Source organism: Physcomitrium patens, chromosome 5 (genome assembly GCF_059467195.1).
Source record: "Physcomitrium patens ecotype Gransden chromosome 5, ASM5946719v1, whole genome shotgun sequence".
Classification (NCBI taxonomy): Eukaryota; Viridiplantae; Streptophyta; class Bryopsida; order Funariales; family Funariaceae; genus Physcomitrium; species Physcomitrium patens.
The window spans coordinates 17,952,940-17,971,798 of NC_143414.1; the positions used below are offsets into that span (position 1 = coordinate 17,952,940).

At 32.7% G+C, this 18,859-nt stretch overlaps 1 protein-coding gene across 1 annotated transcript; it reads left to right on the forward strand.

Annotated features, from left to right (window-relative positions):
* Positions 1-16,055: 16,055 nt before the first annotated feature.
* Positions 16,056-17,871, forward strand: LOC112282578 (uncharacterized). The gene is made up of 2 exons (XM_024520335.3): positions 16,056-16,261; positions 16,872-17,871. Exons 1-2 carry the CDS (start codon positions 16,241-16,243, stop codon positions 17,640-17,642), a joined length of 792 nt encoding a protein of 263 aa, XP_024376103.1. The 5' UTR covers positions 16,056-16,240; the 3' UTR covers positions 17,643-17,871.
* The last annotated feature ends 988 nt before the right edge of the window (positions 17,872-18,859 follow it).

Consider the following 18,859-nt stretch of genomic DNA (forward strand, 5'->3'; position numbering starts at 1 on the left):
AGAGGGAACTTGGTTTGATGACGTCGATGGAAAATATTACTGATACCTTTGCTGCTCCTTCCCATTGTTCTTGGGGTTTGATGCAAATCCTTGATTAAAATTGGAACTTTGAAAGTTATTGAATGCTCAATTTTATCGATTAGATCGATTTCCATTCCATCCAAACGTATTTCCTGATTGAACTTGATTGACGTCCTAGTGAGTTGGTGGGATCATGATCTGATTACTAAATTGTTGTTGCCTTTGTAAATTCCAACAATTAGATGTTAAGTACTTTCCTCCGTAAAATATACATTGATCCATCTTTTGTGAGGGTGAAGGGCATTCTGTTACCAAATGACCGTGGCCCTTATAATTACTGCACCAAACATTGGTCCTAGTAATTATAGGCTTTTGCCTCTTCTCCTTATCCTTGGCCATATTGACGGCCATTTCCTCCATTTTCTTCATCAGGTTCAACAACAAGGCTTCATTGGAATCTTTTGAGGTTGGTATTATTGGTAACTCTATTGCACTTAACGCTTGTTGTTGATATGGAAAATATGGAGCATACGATGTTGTCACGTTTGGTGGTGTAGCTTGCAATGGGATGACATTAACTGGCACCTGAATATTGGCACTGGAATTGGTCCTTGTATCTAACATCTGTGGATAAGCATCCACTTATCCATTCCAAGTCAGATTTTGATAAATGCCTTGAAGTAGAATCAACATAATTCTCGTAGTTAAAAACTGATCATAATAGCATTCTTTTCAAACCTTGGTTCTATTAAGGGATGCAGACACCGTAATCGGTTGAACTTCCTTCACAAATATTTTTAACTCTGGTGGTTGCAAACCATTGATTAATATGGATAAGATAAATGCCTCTGACATTTGGTGATTTAGCCACTTACTGAGTATATCAGCTTTACGACCATAATATGATTCCATTGCCTCCCATAGGATCATTTTGCTATTCATTAACCTCTCTCGAAGACGATCCTCAAAACCTATTGGCCAAAAATGGGTTAAAAATGCATTCTTCAATGCTTCCCAATTCAGAAATTGACCCACTGGTTGGCAGTTGTACAATTCAAACGTTGTGTCCTTTAAGGTTGCTGGCAACCATCGTAACCAAATATCTTTGGTTCTTCCATTATTGGCTACACATGCTATCAGAAACTGAGATAAATGTTGATCGGAATCCGCACCCAAAAGACCTCTAAAAGTAGGTAATGGAGCCACGCTCGTTGTGCAATCGCTCATGTCATCCATTTGTACTGTTATTGGAATTGCTGGACCACTTGTCGCCATTGAAGAGGATAATGTGCCACTTAATCTCTTATTAAAATTACCACTGCCTTTCCTAATTGTCTTTTCTAGACTTTCCAACCTCCTCAATTTACTATTATTATCCCTGAATAAATTTATTGATTGAATTGGAGGTGAAAATGATGGATTTTTAAATACGCTGAATTGGCCCTTATTGGCAAGCAATTTATGCCATTCTATGGAACCAATTTTTACACAATCGGTAGTTTCCGCTATTGGAAAGGTATCCAATGGAGTACCCAATTCTTCTGTGTTTCCTCCACTTGCTGTTAACGAGCTCAAAAGATACGTTGGGTTGTTGACAAAATTTGCTGCAAGTGTTCTTGGTAATTTTCTTAACGGTATATATTTCTGAAATATTTGATGTTGATCAGCTTTTGGGTATACTCGGATATGCCGACAGGCATTCAACTATGGCCTAATTCAACTTTGTCAATGCTTCCTTTTTAACTTGAGTTCTTGTTCATTTTACAACGATTCTCTTACTTACACTCTCTCTTATCTTTCTTTCGACTGGCATGTTTTTTTTATTGCAATGTTTTCATTCTTAATAACCAAAATCTTTCATTATATACTACTGAATTTGCTTCCTATTTGCCATCTACTCATCTGGCAGTTAATTCCTAACACTCAATGCTATTGTCAATCCCCGGCTGTGGCGCCAAAATATGATTGTCGTTTTAGTTATTCTACAATTCCTTCCAGAATAAAGTTGTATAGGAGAATTCAAACACAGGAAAAGACTAAGCGCACGAGTTTCACTTGTTAGGGTCACACAATTAACTGTATTCCGAACCACTAAAACATGAAGAAATACTACAATACTTCTTCCCAATAACAATATTCCTTCATCAACTGATAACCACAATGTGCAACCCTGCACTTTCAAAAGACCGCTCAAAACTCAATAAATTCCATCCAACACCAAGAATAACAGACTTCACTCCAACCAATCTGAATTCACATAATTCTTGTAATCCTAGACTTCCTCTGTCGAAACACACACAACTCTCAATAAACAACAATCATAATCTTCTATCCATAATCAATCTTCTAATAACTTCTCATATAATTCAATCACTCAGTACTCCAATTACATAATCAATAACTCATAAATCAATCTCTGATTTATTCCATAGACTCACTTCTCAGTATTCAAAAACTATCCATTACTCTTCAACAATAAAAAAAAACAAAAAAACAAAGAAGAAGCACCAAGCTTAACCTCGGCTCATGACTATCACAGTTTGGCCTCCCGACAAACTTCTACAACTCCAATATAATTGCTACTGATTTCCAGATTCTAACCGTAATCCTATAATAACTACTTTTAATAATTGAATCAATCATCCATCCTCCTAAACGGACTATTCTATGGACTATTAGTTTATTTTACCAATATCTTACAAAAACAAACTAATATCTATTCTACACAAATCTAGTTATATTTATATTCTACCTAACACTTTTTATCTAGGTAAATAAGTATGTGTATGATATAAAGACATACTTTATTGGACTTGGTAACGATTTAAAATATTTGGTGACATGAAATATCTAAGATTCTTGTGATTCTCTTACATATTGATTAGATTAGAAGTATCTTTAAGACAATGGTGTTATTTTTGATATGAATCCATAGTTGTAAAAAGTTTGTTGTTATAAATCTTATAATTGATCTTAGCTATTATTATTTTTTAAATAGAAGGCTACTAGATGAACTTTATCATCTATCATTTTTAGTAATTTTGCCTTCAAAATAAATTCTAATACATTTTTTTCTATAAAAAATACCTTAAAAAAATTGACACAATATAAAATTGGTATAAAAATAAAAACTATCTTTAAAACTTCAAATTATGCTTTTATTTTTCTATGATATTTATATTTTTCTTTATATGTTTGATATATAAGTGGAACTATAATTTGAAAAAAAGTTCTTGATGAAAATTTGATAGTAATTAGTGAATCTCAAAAAAACATTAGACATCTTGTATTGTTCTTAAAATATTTTGATCTATAATAATTTGAACTTTTTTAGGATCTATAGTAAAATCATCATTTGAAATGATGTATCCTAAGAAGTCAACTTGAATAGTGTGAAATACATACTTTTTCATCTTAATGTATAATTCTACATCTTTTAGTTTTTCTAATACATAGCAAACATAAAGTTTATGCACTTTTATGTTTGTAGAGTAGAATAACATATTGTTTAAATATCAAAAAATAAAATCATCAAAAAACTCTCAAATAATATTATTTATTAGATATTAATAAGAAATTGATGCATTTGTGAGTTTAAAAGGCATGGCATTATATTAAAAATATTCATACTTGGTTTAAAATATAGTCTTTTATTAATTTCATTTATTAATACATACTAGATTGTATGCTTCTTATAGATCTATTTTAGTATAAATCTTAGATTGATTTAATTGATAAAAAAGTCATGATATCAAAGATAAAAGATACCTATTCTTGATAATGATTTTTTTGAGTACTAAATAATCTACACATAAATGTTATGGCCTATTTTTATTTTTATTTTTATTTTTATTAATAAGATAAGAATTCTTACTAGAGATTTTAAATGGTATATTAAATTTTTAGATAGATTCTTATGAATGTATTCTTCAAATGTAACTAACTTTTTTTGTAATAAGCTATAAATTGGTCCAAATAAAAATTGAGTTCATTTTTTATAATCAAATGAATAAATTATCAAAACAATAATCTAAAAAAATATCTAGATTCTTCTTTTTAAAAGTATCTTATAAATCTTGATATTACCTTAGAATATTATTAGAAGTCTTTTGACTATCAAGAATAAATATAGATTAAATATAGATAGATAATCTTTGTCTTGTAATATGCATAAATACTTTTTTATCAATTAATAAGTATTTAGAAGTTTAAATTTTTACTTGAATAATAGAAATTTGAATTATGCTTTGGAAAAAATTAAGATTATAGGAGATTCAATCTATATATGAATTATACTTCTTTAGCCATGATAAATCTAAAATAATTGGACCAAAAATAGATCTAATAACACTAAATATTACTAAGCTATTATATCTATTAGTTGCTATATCAAAAAGAATAGTTTCATCAATAACATCTTGTCATATATATATATATATATATATATATATATATATATATTTAGATAAAAAGTGCTAGGTAGAAAATAAATATAGATAGATTTGATATTATCTTATAGCAAAACTTCTTAGAAGTTTTATAGATGCATATTTCATTTTATACATATTTATAGTTGATTAATAGGTTAGAAACTTGGCCAACAAGTTAGCCATATGTCATACATGGGGATAGCTTGTAGTATAAGTTAACAATATGGTGTACATATAAGGAACTTGCCTTACAAATTAAGATATATGTTTTATAAATTGAACACATATTGGAGGTCCTATAAAATGTTGTCAAATTGCTTCTAATTAGATAGTATATTTAGAAGCAAGAGAGAAGCCTTCTTCACTCTTGTTAACATTGTTTTAGTCCTTAGTCTTATTTCTAAACTTTATAGTCTTCTTGTATTTAGAAATAGCTACTCTAGTTTAATATTATACTATATTTGAATAATTTTCTAGTTTATTTGAGTGATATACGAATTTATTGATCTCTTAATTTTTTGAAATTCATGTCTTTGATACTTTGTCAAGATTTGAATTCAAGATTATGTATTGAATATGAAAACAACAAGATTTGTCAAATGTCCTTTTTAGACATTCTTATCTTACTCCAAAAGAAGAAAATACACCTTTTGATTAATCACAGATGATTTTTTTGAAGCCAAAGTAGTTTATTCTTTGAGTAATAAAATCAACATTGATTATTGATTCAACTATCTAAAGTAATTTCAAATAAATATGTCTCTAAATCACCTTATTGGTGATATTAAAAAACATTTACATAAATTTTATGATATTTCAAAATTTAAATTTATAAATAATCTACTTTATTTCAAAAAATACTTATATGTTTTAAAAAAATGAAATAAAATTGTGTACTTTTCTAATTCATTATGACTTTTTAATAGTATGATATTTTGGATATAACAAGACTTTAGAGCTAATATTTTGAGATTTTTAGAGGCTTCAAATATTAAAGGCAATTATAGACTTTGTATAACCATATGATATTTATTCAAGATCAAAAACATCTTATTATTGATTTTACAGACTTTTACAATGACTACCTATATTAAAACAACCATGGTCTTTTATTTCTATAGATTTTATCGTAGATCTTTTAATTTTAAATTCTTATGCTTTATGATTATGATAATAGATCAATTTATAAAGATGGTACATTTTTTACCATATACATAAATTATTACATATAAAAAAAATGGATAATTTTTTTTGATAATATTTATTGCTGTCATGGATTGTTAAGAAATATTATATTTGAAAGAAGAACTTAATTTTCATTAAGGTTTTGAAATAATTATTATTTTTTTAATATTGAAGATAGATATAATTTTTTTATTAGCTTTTTATCTTCAAATTGATGAAAAAAAAAAAAAAAGTAAATCAAATTTTAGAGTATTATTTAAGCTATACCATTCACTACTATCAAGGTGATTAAAATTTTTTTGTACTATTTGTAAAATAATTCTATAAAACACAATAAATTATTTTATTTAACAAACACCTTCTCATACTAATTATAGTTATTATCTATAACTTGATATTTTTGACTATTTAAAATTTTTTAATTTAATACTTTAAGATTTAAAAAACTACTTATTATTGCTACATTCAATAATGAAGGAAAAATTAAAAAAAGTTCAAGAACCACAAAAGACTAATACACATGCATATTGCAAAGAACAATCTTAATTCCACGTGAACAACAAAATATAGTTAGATTGTTGTTATATCAAGACTATTTTTTCTTATGATTAATTAGATTAGTGTAGATTTGGACCATTTCTAATTTGTAAATATATTAACTCAATAGCTTATCAATTATATCAACTAAAATCTAAAAAGATCTATTTTATATACTACATATCTCTTCTTGATCCATTCAAGACAATAGATATATCAAAAAGAAGACAATTACCACTTCTTCCTATAAAAATGGATAATAATCAAAAGTATAACATTGAATATATCTTAAACTTAAGGCACCATTAAAATAGATTAAAATATTTTTTATATTGACATGAATATGTAAAAAATATAACTTGTTATATCTTGGACTTCTTTAACATGTGATTATTGATCTTTGTGGAAATTATTTCTAGAAAAGAAGGTTATATCGCAAACATACATATTTACTAAAATTGAAGGAATTAAATATAAATAAGCAAAAGTATGTAGATTTGATAATATCTTAAGGAATAACTTCTTAAAAGCTTTATAGATGTAGATTTGACTTAATACAAATTTATAGTCAAATGGTAGGTTGAAAATTTAGCCAATAAATTGGCTATGTATTGTACATGTCGATGACTTGTGATACAAGTTGGCCATAAGACCTTATTATAATATAACACATCTATTATGTGAAAGAAAAAAAAAATTATATTATAGAAAATTTTAATCAAAAATATTATGAAAAATCAATTTTAAAATATAGATAATAGTCAATGAGGTAGTAAAATTAATAAATATTAATATTTTCTTTTAATAAACTAAGCTTCTACTTATTTTTAGTACCATAAATAAGAAAAAACAAAGTAGAATAGAAAAATAAATATCATGGTCATCTTAAGATAGAAGTAAATAATTTCTTTTGACATAAATTACTTAAAAAAACATATGTTGATATTTAAAAAGGACCAATTATGAACCTATATTAAAACCAATTTTTAAAGGCACAAAATTATATCTTTATGGCAAATCAAAAGTTCTTTGGTTGATTGAAGATCAAGATTTGAAAGAAGAATAAAACAAGATTCTTTAGATGTTAGTTTTGAATAATTTGAATTTATAATGACTTTATAAGAGCTTTGCAAAGTTAAGGTTGTTTTAGATTAATTATGATTTTTGAGAAATAAAAAAAATTTATACTTTGGAGCATTTAGTTAGATTTGTGGTAGATCTAAGATTAAAAATTTGTGAGATTATAATTATTGTTGTGTCAAATGTGTGCTACAAGTTTAAATTTAATCAAACACTTAATTTCAAAGTTATTGAAACTTGAATAGATTGTAGTAGTGGAAATTGGAACTTGAAGGATTAATGAGGATTTTTAAGATTTATAATAAATTATCTATTATATTGAGATAAAATTTTATATATAATTTCAAAACTTAGATTTTTATAATTATAATTTTTTTAAAAGAAATAGAATAGAGAATTAAGAGATATTGATGCCAAAACATTGGCATCAAGATTTGAGAAGAAGATCAATCAACATCCAAGCGGATTAAGAGGATTATTGCTTATTTGATAAGTTCAATCATTTATAAATTATTTGTGATTAATATTAATTAGATAATTAAAATTATGAAAATTTTGAATTAAAATAAATAATAATAATAATAATAAAAATTAAGGTTTTAATTTTTTATAAGATTTAATAGGCTTTGATTAAGATTTTATTAGGATTTCATAAATATTTGATTACATTTTGATTCAAGTTAAGATTTAGAGTTTAGAATTTGATTAGTATTTAAAATTTAAAGTTTAATTAGGATTAAAATTTATTATTTAAAATTTAACTAGGATTTAGAATTCAAGATTTGGATAAAACTTAGTTAAAAATTGATTAAGATTTTATTAAGATTTAGTTAGGATTCAATTAGAAGTTGAATAAAATTTGAATATGATTTAATTAGATTTTAGTAGATACTATTCTGGAATTCAATTAAAATTTAATTATAATTTAATTAAAATATATTAAAGATTATTTAAAAACTATTTTAAAATTAATTAGATCATAATAAAATTTATTTAGGATTTTTTTAGATTTTATAGGATATACTTAAAATAATTGTAAGCTTACTTGAGTTGTTTAAGGATGCCAAAGGGTGTTTCAAAATACCTTATGAATTATTTTGGTTTATAAATTAAACTTTAAGGTAAATCCAAATTCTTCCACAATCAAATATCCAATGCATTTATATGAGATTTCACATAACACAACAATGCATTTGTAGGAAATTTGTCTTGTAAGTTAGATATATATTGGAGGCCCTATAAAACATTGCTAAGTAGCTCTTAGTTTGATAGTATATATAGAGTCAAGAGTGAAGCCTTCTTCACTCTTGCCAATGCCTTTTTTTTTTTTATCTCTACCATTATTTTAAGAATCTCTAGTCTTCTTGTATTTAGCAATAGCCATTCTAGTTCTTATAATATACTTTTTAAAAATAAATATCTACTCTTTTTTAGTGACATAAGAATGTATCAATTTTTTTAGATTTTTTTAACATAATATTAATATCTAAATCATGTTAGTTTATTAAAATATAAACTTATATAAAAATATTTTACTAAGTCTAATGTAGATACAAGGATATTTTAATAATCCAAAAATATAAGAATATTAAAATTAATTGGCATATTAGAGAAAAAAAAAATATATATATATATATATATATATATATATAACCAATAATTCCTATATAAATAATAATATATTTTAAAAAATTAATATTGATTTTTTAAAATGTATTGCTTGATTTGCAAATTTAAAAAAAAATATATAAACCTAATTGGCAAAGAAAGATACTACTTGAATTCTTTACACATTCTAAGTATATTTTTTTATTCTAAGTATATTATTATATTTATAAACTAATTTTTTTTGTAATGATTAATAAATTATTAATCAATTAGTAAATTCTTAATCAATGCATTGTCCATTGTATTAAAAACTCTTAATCAGTGCAATCAAGTCCATTGTATTTTACATGAATGTTTAGATGACTTACAATGACCCTTTAATAAGTCTTGGCAACTTTATGTAAGATGAGCAAAATCATTCAAATTATGATTAATTATATACTTAGATATCAATTTTTAAATGTAAAATAAATCTCCAGAAAAAAATCACTTCAGATTTCTTTCCTTTTCAAACAATGAAAATCATCCAAGTAAACAAAGATAGAATTAAAAAAACTAAATTTTGAATTTTAATGGTTGCATGACCGAAAACGAAAATCAAAAAAATAAAATGATCTCAAAGCCAAATTTTAGTTCTGGGGTCAGTGTTTGAAACTTGAAGCCATGCGATTATGAACGCCGAGATACAAAACATGTTGAATCTGAAAAGTTTCCACAAAACTACAAGATCCAACAATGTATCTTTCTTGAGGTTTTGAAAGCTGGTGAGCTTCTTCGTCAGGAAGATTCATTATATTCTGGTGGAGCGAGGTTTTGGTTATGAGACTATCTTGAACATAGTTTAAATCTGATGAAAATTTGGGAAGTGTTTTCCCTGCCGAGCAACGTGCTGCACAAGGTTTTAGAGTTGAGGAATATTGCGTGGCTACTGCCTGTAGTATGCTCCTCAGCCAAAATTGAAGAATATGTTGAATTTGTAGATGACTTGTGTGTTTCTGATACAATCACAGTCGTCAACATGCTTAGAGAATTCTCCCTGGTGTATCTCAATATGATGCCTCTGCACACTAGCACGCAAAATGGATATTTATTTAGCTCATTATCAAATTTTTGTGTTCTTCGAGGTGTTTGTTTACGAACTAGTTAATTGTTGGATACTTCTGTGCAAAAACATTTGATCTGCAGTTGTGTCGTTTCACGTAAGTCTTTAGTATCTCCACTATCGAAGTCTGAAATCTCATTTATCTCTACGAGACTCTCTTGTCTGAATAATCAGTGCTCCACTTGACGACGTTGCATTGCAATGTGACACTCAAAAACATTAAAAAACCGAGAGCTTTGCATGAAAACTTAAAATTGGAGCACTTTTGTCTCACAAGTTACAAAATAGGGAGACATAGAATGGTGTCCACATTTCAGAAAAATCCAGTTTGTTATACACATTAGCAAGTCCAAACAACCATTCACCGTTTAGCACCCGCAATTCTGTATGTATGTATGTATGTATGTATGTATATGTGTATGTATGCGTGTTTTTACTCAGTGCACGGCGTTTTCAATTGCGGGCACCTCAATTTTTGGGTTTGATCATATTTAATTACAAAAAGCTTGTGAACAAATGAAACGGTAGTGGAGGTTTGCTTCGAAGCGAGCCTTACCCAAACCAATCTCGGCGTACTTATTTTCCTACTGTCTTGAAGGTTGTACGTGAGATTAGAGGCTGTTCACGCAGATGTGAGCACACATCAGCACGTAAAAAAATTGAACCCTACAAAGTTCTGAAGTAATGTGTGGTGGAAGTCTCTCCTTTGGACCGTGTTAGGTAACGGTTATGTTCAACGAAGGACCGACAACCCCACATTTATCAAAGTCAAGAGTGACACAGACCACAAGCTGTGTTCAGTTGAACCGTCGCTTGCAACCGTACGAGATAAAACGCCTCGCTATGCGTCACTTTGCTTTGCTTAAACAGAACTTAAAGATTCACAGGGTCACGTAATTCGGCATGTGGGTGTGATGTGGGAAAGTGTAAATTCACTCGGCGCGAGAACGTGAAACTCTAGACACAGGCTTGTGAAAAATCTGATAATTTTATACATGGTGCCGGTCTGGTGAAGCCATGGATTCATGCACACCGAAATGACTGACCTCCGGTTTCAGAACAGTTGATTCATACATATGTGAATTGGAAAACTGTTCAATGATCATGTCTGACTGGTTATCTTCACGCTGCTGCCCCAGAACGACCGACGATTTGTTATGATATTTCACCAAGAGAACTGATTTAGTATCCCAGAGCACACCATTCTCTGCCCATTTCGAAAACCTCAAACTGCCCTTAAATCACGCTGCAATCACAAGTCATTCAAAACCTAGCTCCGACGGCTTTTAATCCCAGGACGTGTGAACAAGGTCTCACCCTTTACAATAAATCGAGAGACTGTCATAATTGAATTCAGCCCCTCGTACCAATTTGCATTACAGGCCGACGTCCCTGCTAAGCAGTAACAAACTCATTACGGAGTAGTACCCCATTTAGGTGAATAAACGGCCACTGAAGGTCAGCAGGAACAGATTCTATTAACTTAGACTAGTTCGTTGTTTCGTAGAATACGGCACACAAGTTTTGCACAGCTCGTTATGAGCACAGGCTTCAGCGCCGGCGCACAAATCAGCATTGGCCATGGAAACCACGAGCTCTCTGCTCCTTGTCCGCTTGAAGACACAATCAGACAGTAGATTCTTCCTTCTCTTCAACCTCTAAAAAACCTAGTAAGTTGGATTTTGCAATCTATAAATTGTTCTTACATGTTTAGAAAGGATGAAGACGACCAGATGATTTATATATAATTGACCAAATATGGAAAAAAATGGGAAATTGAAATACAATAGTTGGCGCTTTTACGGAATGATAAATTTACTGCAAGCACAAATTTATCACGTGACTACAGAGCAAGCACTAAAAACAATTTAACAATTTCAAAACCAAAAATTTAAAACCAAGTGTAGATAACTGTTATCTAGTATGCCCTGATTCTGATCCAATAACGTAAAACTTAATTTAGAAATAATATTTTTGAAGAAATTTAGGCTTTAGAAATATATTTGGTCCAAGAATATATATATATATATATATATATATATATACTCATTTTTAAAATTATTCTTTAGTGGAGTAAAAGCAATGAAATCGAAATGGGTATTTAGTTAGTTTTGGGTGGATTTTTGAATTCTTTTGGCCTCCAAGAAGGCTGATTCCACATTCCAATCTCACAGATAATTACCTAAAAACCCCTGCAACATCTTATTATAAAATATGTTGTTTGATATTGAAAATAACTTTAGTCCAATTTTTGACTCAGCAGTTGACAGTACTGTCTGCATCTAATGAATAATGTATGAATATTCAAATATTCGTACATTTTATTCTTATCATTCGCCATATTGTGGAGTATTAATCAAAGTATGAATATTACAATATTTTCCCAATTCCATGGCCGCCGTTGTTGTTGACACCTGACTTAGTTGGGCCGGATTAAATTCTCTAGTTTCCATCATATATGACATGTCCCACGTTCCCTTTTCAATGAGACAACGATATTTTGCAATATTATGAATGCCATGAAAAGCCACACAGTTCACGGTCTGGATATAATGACCCATTTGAATTTCCTTGATATTTGTACATTCCAAGCCTCCCATCACGGGTGAAATGTTTTCACAACAGCTACCTCTCCATTTCAATCACTATTTCCTTCTCGTGCTCCCCACAAAACCAGCTTCATGACTGAAACATTAATCACGTTTTTCTACTATTTACCATGAATAAAACTAGAAACTCTTAATCTGATTAACGACAGGGAGGGTAAGTTCACACAACAGCAAGATTGGAAAAACACACAGCCAATATTTCCTAGACAACTCTTGTCCTTGTTCGGAAGGCTCGTGCGGAAGTTTGGATGCGTCCCCGGGTGGAAAAGCCCATTCCGAGCGGATTGGCATCTATCTAGAGCCATGACGAAATCTCCAACTCTGGACGACAGCGGTCGTCGAGGCGCCGTCGATCACATGATCACACGGCCCAAGTCTCTCGAACAGACCGAAACAAGAACCTGCCAGCTCTCGATCTCGCATGACGTGAAGCTCGCGATCCACAGGCTGATCAGTGGAAAAAAAAAGAAAAAAAAAGGAAGCACCAAACCTCGATCACGCAGCAGCAGCAGTAGCAGTCAGAGAGACATGTGCACAAGCAACCAGGGCGACTGACCTAGCAATCTTCGAGAAACCGCAAGGAGGGATCCAACCATTCGCCACACAACCCGAAAGAGACATGCAGGTCGGTGGCTTCCCGCGTGCGAGCCGATCGACGAGCTCGCAGTCCCAGCGCCTCTTCGCCGCTGTCAGCGCCCGTAGGTCGGATCGAGGCCCCTCTCCAGTCACGAAACCCTTAAGCTCAGTAATAGAAAAAATAAACAACAACAACAACAACACTGCAACCTGGGTGCGGCGAACCCAGCTCCACTCACCTGCTTCACCAGTATTTTAATCAGCATCCGCATCTAATTCAGATCTTGGCTCCGATTAGCAATCTTCCTAGTATCAGAGAATCCTGTTATCTGAACCTTCACATTGCACTGCATTGACACCGGCGACGGTGGACTCCGGCTGCGATGTCTAGATTCCGCCATGAAGCAGTCAAGGCTCGAAGGCTGTGAGCTGTGGAATCTGGATCCATTCACTACTGCCACAGTCTCCGGTGTGAAGCATTTCTCGGTGCTCGTTGCTGTAGACACACTTTGTTTAACCTTTATTTTGTTTTGTAGTTAAGCTTTTAATGAGCATCTTGAAAGTGGTCTTATAGCCAGATCCCAGTCAAACCTTCATTCAAGTTTCTGTCTTCTTTTTTTAACCTCCTCCTTTTTCTGTGTATTTTAAATCAAGTTGTGGAGGAATATTGATAAATACTGGGAATGTAGACCACCGTTATGAATGAATAATATGTGGCTGTTGAGTAGCTGTGGCGAATAAGTATGTGTTATTTTCCAATTGTCTCAGTTATTGTGCATGGGTTGTTGGGTCTGGTGGTAGTGTTCAATACAGCAAATACAAGCATGCTAGTAATTTTTTTGTACTACAGTATTTGTGTTATTTGAGTGAATGTCAGCTAACATAAGTTTTTAATTTTCAGACTTTATCGAATGGAAGTTTGAGGCGGAAATACATTTGTATTATTTATTCTTCAACATCTTGTATAGAAATTCAATTACGTAATACATATCACTAATCATATTCGTATGTATATATATATATATATATATATATATATTATGCTCTTCTGAATTGTTTTGAATTTTTAGATCAAAAAATTTTTAGATAAAAAAGTATATCTTAGAAATCCTTCTTACAATCCTTATTTAATTTGTAAAATTAAACTTGTCCAACAATGGTTTTTATTACTTTTAACTACCAAAAGAAAAAGATGTCATAGTATGGAATGTTTGAGGTTGATTCTTTTAGAAATATCAACGTTATTTTTGAAAAAAACTTGTAAGGATACAAAAGTACTTAATTACTTAAGAATACAATAATTTGCACATATAAAACTAAATTGTTGAACCAACTGCCTTCAAAGCTTCAAAACAATAGTTTCTTCTTTAGTTCTTCAAATTAATTAAGTGAATTTTGTAATATTAGGTAAAAGTATCATTAGATTATTTCGGTATAATAAATAAATTAAATTTCATATATTTAAAAAATATATGTCAAGGCTTGTATAATTTAGTATCAATTTTAGGCTTCTGATTTATATACTTCAAAATAATGATGCAAATTACACATCATTAATAATCAAATAACCAAAAAAATTAGGTGGTCTTTTATAGTGGACATTTTTTTAGTTGGAAAATATAGTACATATTAAGTATCTTTATTTGCAAACATAAAAAAATATTCATATTCATTAATATAAATAATGTTTATGGTTTTAAAAAAACACATAAATGAAAGATACAATAGAATTATGCTTTCTCTGAAAAAACAAAAAAACGTGTCTATGAAGAAATGATATTTAAATACTTCAAACTAGTTGCTTAACTTCTGTAAAAATTGTCACTAGAAATTGATTCTAAGACCAAACCTGCATAATAACATGTACACATGCACATAAGTTTAGTCTGATATGTATGCATGTGTTTAAATAAATAAATGAATGTGTGTATATATATATATATATATATATATAACTCTCTCTTGATATGCAGTAGAGGTACCACTGCTTATTTTTATTTCTTGTCTGTGTACATTTACATATACATATATATATATATATGAACTCACGTACTCTAGAGCGTGTCTCACTCCAACAAGAAAAGCAGAAAGAGAATTGGATGGGAAAGAAAAGACAGCAGCAGAGGGACCGCGCTTCACAAACCCTTGACCTGATCAGAACCAACAGCAACGCATGATCGGCATGGTGTCAGAAGCATCCCACAATAACTCAAGCATTCTTGCATATTTATATTCCCATCCCTATTAAAATAACCCTTCATTTCATCAATAATAAAAACACATTGAATAATAATATACTGGACTTCACCGTTTCCTTCTCCTACCCACACCGGCGTCCGCGGCCCTGAAACTGGTGGCAAACCTGCAGGTCCAAGCGGCACCAAAGCTCTCGCAGAGTCCAAGCTCCCACGCCTCCTCAGCCGCGCTTCATTCTTCCTCCAACTCCAACTCCATGGATCCAGTCCCATCTCACTGCGGTACCGGCGTCGGCATTATTATTAACTTACCCACTCTCCTCCGGCAAACTGCAGCACCGTAGCTTTTTGAAACCGAGAGGGCGGAACAACCTGGGTGGCACAAGCCCGTGACGATCAATGCACTATAGATAGCAATCCCCGCTGGGCGGTTTTTGAGATATCATCGCAGCGTTGATTGTATCACGTTCCTGTGAGATAGTCCCTTCGAGGATCCTTCCCATCTCCACGCGTCGGATTTCTGGTTTCCTGCCCCGCCAACTTTTCTCAACTTGCTTTAGGATCCGTGGCAGCCAATTCACATAACCTGGCTAGACTCGTAGGCCCTGTGTAGATCTGGTCAGACATCGAGCTTTGGTTTTGGTTGCCACCAGTCCCGTCTTTTTTCCCCATATATTGCACAGCTTCGGTTGGGTGTTTTGAAGCCAGTGACTCGGAAGAGCCGGTCTCTGAGGGTTGTTGCAGTGAGAAGCGAATCGCATTGGTTCCACATTTCGAGTAGTGTCGTCTGTTGTTGTAGTTCTTGCTTCTTGTTTTTGTTGAGGCGGAATTTATCGGTGGCTTGAGAGTTTTGAGGTGGTGTGGTTTGTCGGCGTTGGACTGAAGGAGGCTCTGAAGATGGGAAGCCGGATGAGAGAGGTGCGGTTCCGCTTCGTGACTCGTCTTCGCTCCGGTTGAGATTTGTCGTGTATCATCTTGAATTGATAGCATGTAATTAGTTTCCAATTGTGTCCTTTCGTTCATAGCTTTTACTATCATCGATTGCGAATACACCTTGCGACAACAGCATTGTCGAAATTCTTTACGGGAGAACACGTAACTTGGATATTCCGATCATGTCTAAGCTTCTTCTCGATTAATTTGACGATGTGGGAATCTTCAAGCAGTAGCGAAGCGTAGATGGAAATTCTTTTCCTTTGTAGATGCAGTTGCAATTCTGCATCAAAGTTGGTTCAGATTGGATAATCTCGTTACGTTGATGCACCGATTATTCCTTGCTTCAAGAACTCTTCTCCTCTAGTGCTCATAGACCCGAGACGTCATCGACACCTTCCGGGCCACATGTATATCGATTGCTTAGAGCTTGTGTCTCTTAAAAGGGTACTGCTCTTCGGTGGTTCTTAAACACATGTCGGTGACGTCGACAACCTCAGGCCACTGACCTGATTTTGTGTTGCTCGCATAAATTATTTTGGTGCAGTTTTTACTCCGTCCTACTAACGTTTAAGCACCACACAACCATGCTCAGGTGTTTTATGGCGAACCTACTTATCACACGAGCTACCACCAGCATAGTATGCCCAATCGGGGTTACTCTCGGAGCCACTCAGTATATCCCGATCGATCCCGCGGCCATGAGGTACCCGTGCTCGAGCTCAGAGTTCCCATGTGCTGCGAGAAGTGCAAGGAGAAGGTGAAGGAAGCTCTGGAGGAGCTAGACGGCGTGGAGGACGTCGTTTGCGATCAATACAACCAATTGGTGACCATTACTGGGTATGTTGATGACATCCGGGCGCTCAGGAAGGTGAAGAAGGTGAAAAAGAAGTCTGAGTTTTTTAAGAGAGGAAGCTATATCGAGAGTTCGGGCTACTCGGGCGATCGCTCAGGTCACCACTACATTGAAAGCGACACCAATTACATCAATAGCCGCATGGTACACAACCATTCCTACGGAAGCGGCTTAACTCGGTCAAACTCCTTTGGCAGAGGATTGGGAAGATTGCCTTCATTTGGCAGATTGTCGCCTTACGTCGATCACAACGATCGATACAACGACTTCGAGTCAAGGTATTCGCAGAGGGAATCGCAGGGCTTCCGCCGCATGCCTTCCTTCAACCGCCACCGTCACCATGACGCCGAGTACATCTCCATGGACAACCAGTACACACCGTATTACGGAGAGCCCCAGTACGTTAGCAACCATATGGAGCGGCCGGTGTACCGCTCACAGCGATCTTTTTCCCAAGTTCCGGTCACCAATCCCTACTACATCCAGCAAATTGAATCGGAATATTACTGAGGAGATTATGTTCATTGTAGGCATGCGAGAAGAGCTCGTTTAGATGTTAACGGTTAAAAATATAGTGAAGAAGATGTTGTGGACAAACCTAACAGTGCAGCTCATGCAGCATTGAGCGGAAAATTTTGGCGTTTGGTTTAGTCATAATGCGAAGCTGAAAAGAAATGGGGGCTTGCAATTGTTTATAGGTTCGGCATATTCTTATGATTAATAATATTAGATTAGTACATACTCACATTGCAATGCTAGTCTGGAATTCATTCTCGGAGGTTGTGGTTACAGTGACAAGTTGGGTGGCAGACAGAATTGTTGAAAAGCCAAGTGTGTTGGAGTTAGTGGTGTCTGTGTTTCTCTTTGGAGAGGTTTGTGACACCCGCTGTCAAATAAGTTGTATAGTAGCAGGGAATTACATGGTAAATTGTCACAGGTTTGATATATGTCTTTGTCGATGAAGCTTTTCAGTAGTATGGTTGATTGACATTTCTTTATCTCCTATGTGCTTTGTCAATTTTCAAGTACTCCGTTACAGAAAGCATAATTTGGACTGAGTTTCTTCCTTAAATTTCCGTTCAAAATTCTTACAGTTTTTTGCAGACGTTCAGCTTATTCTATGGCAGTAGCAAAAGAACTTTTAAAAAAACGGGCGCTACCTTAATTAGGTCATGCTCCGATATTTGTAAACTCATCCGGATTATACTAGAACATATGCCACTCGTCCGTAAAATATAAACGTCTGTTAGACATTGTAGAAGAGCAGTTGCCAGTTAGCGGTTGATAATCCAACAAGATAGATTCCATATGTACATAATAAATTTCCTTACAGCTCATTGAACAAACCCAGCACACAGTAGTCACAAAAATTCTAGACAAAATCCTCATGAAGTAGTGTCCATATCGAGGTGTCCACATTGCATCACTTTTGGACGCCCATGCGTACTTGGTCAATTTCCTAGGTTTCATGCTCCCAATTCATTCCAGACACAAATAAAATAGTAACCAGTCTAACGTGGCAATCAGCATTACTGCTGCAACCTTTTCTACAACTTCAATGATGCAAATTGAATACTTAGATTCTGTTCTCCCTGTGTGCACCTTGACACGAAAAGTTGCAGTTGAGCGTATAGCTGGGATTAGTTCGATCGACAGTGAGTCCCTGACACGGAATTCTCTTCTAGTAAACTTCATCGTGTGATAAAACAATCTAAGAAGTAAAGCTC

Bases quoted from the DNA above. Each gene is read 5' to 3' on its own strand.
- LOC112282578 (XM_024520335.3), top strand. From the start codon at position 16,241: ATGGGAAGCCGGATGAGAGAG. The intron at 16,262-16,871 runs GTGCGGTTCCGC...AACCATGCTCAG, and splicing joins TGGGAAGCCGGATGAGAGAG to GTGTTTTATGGCGAACCTAC.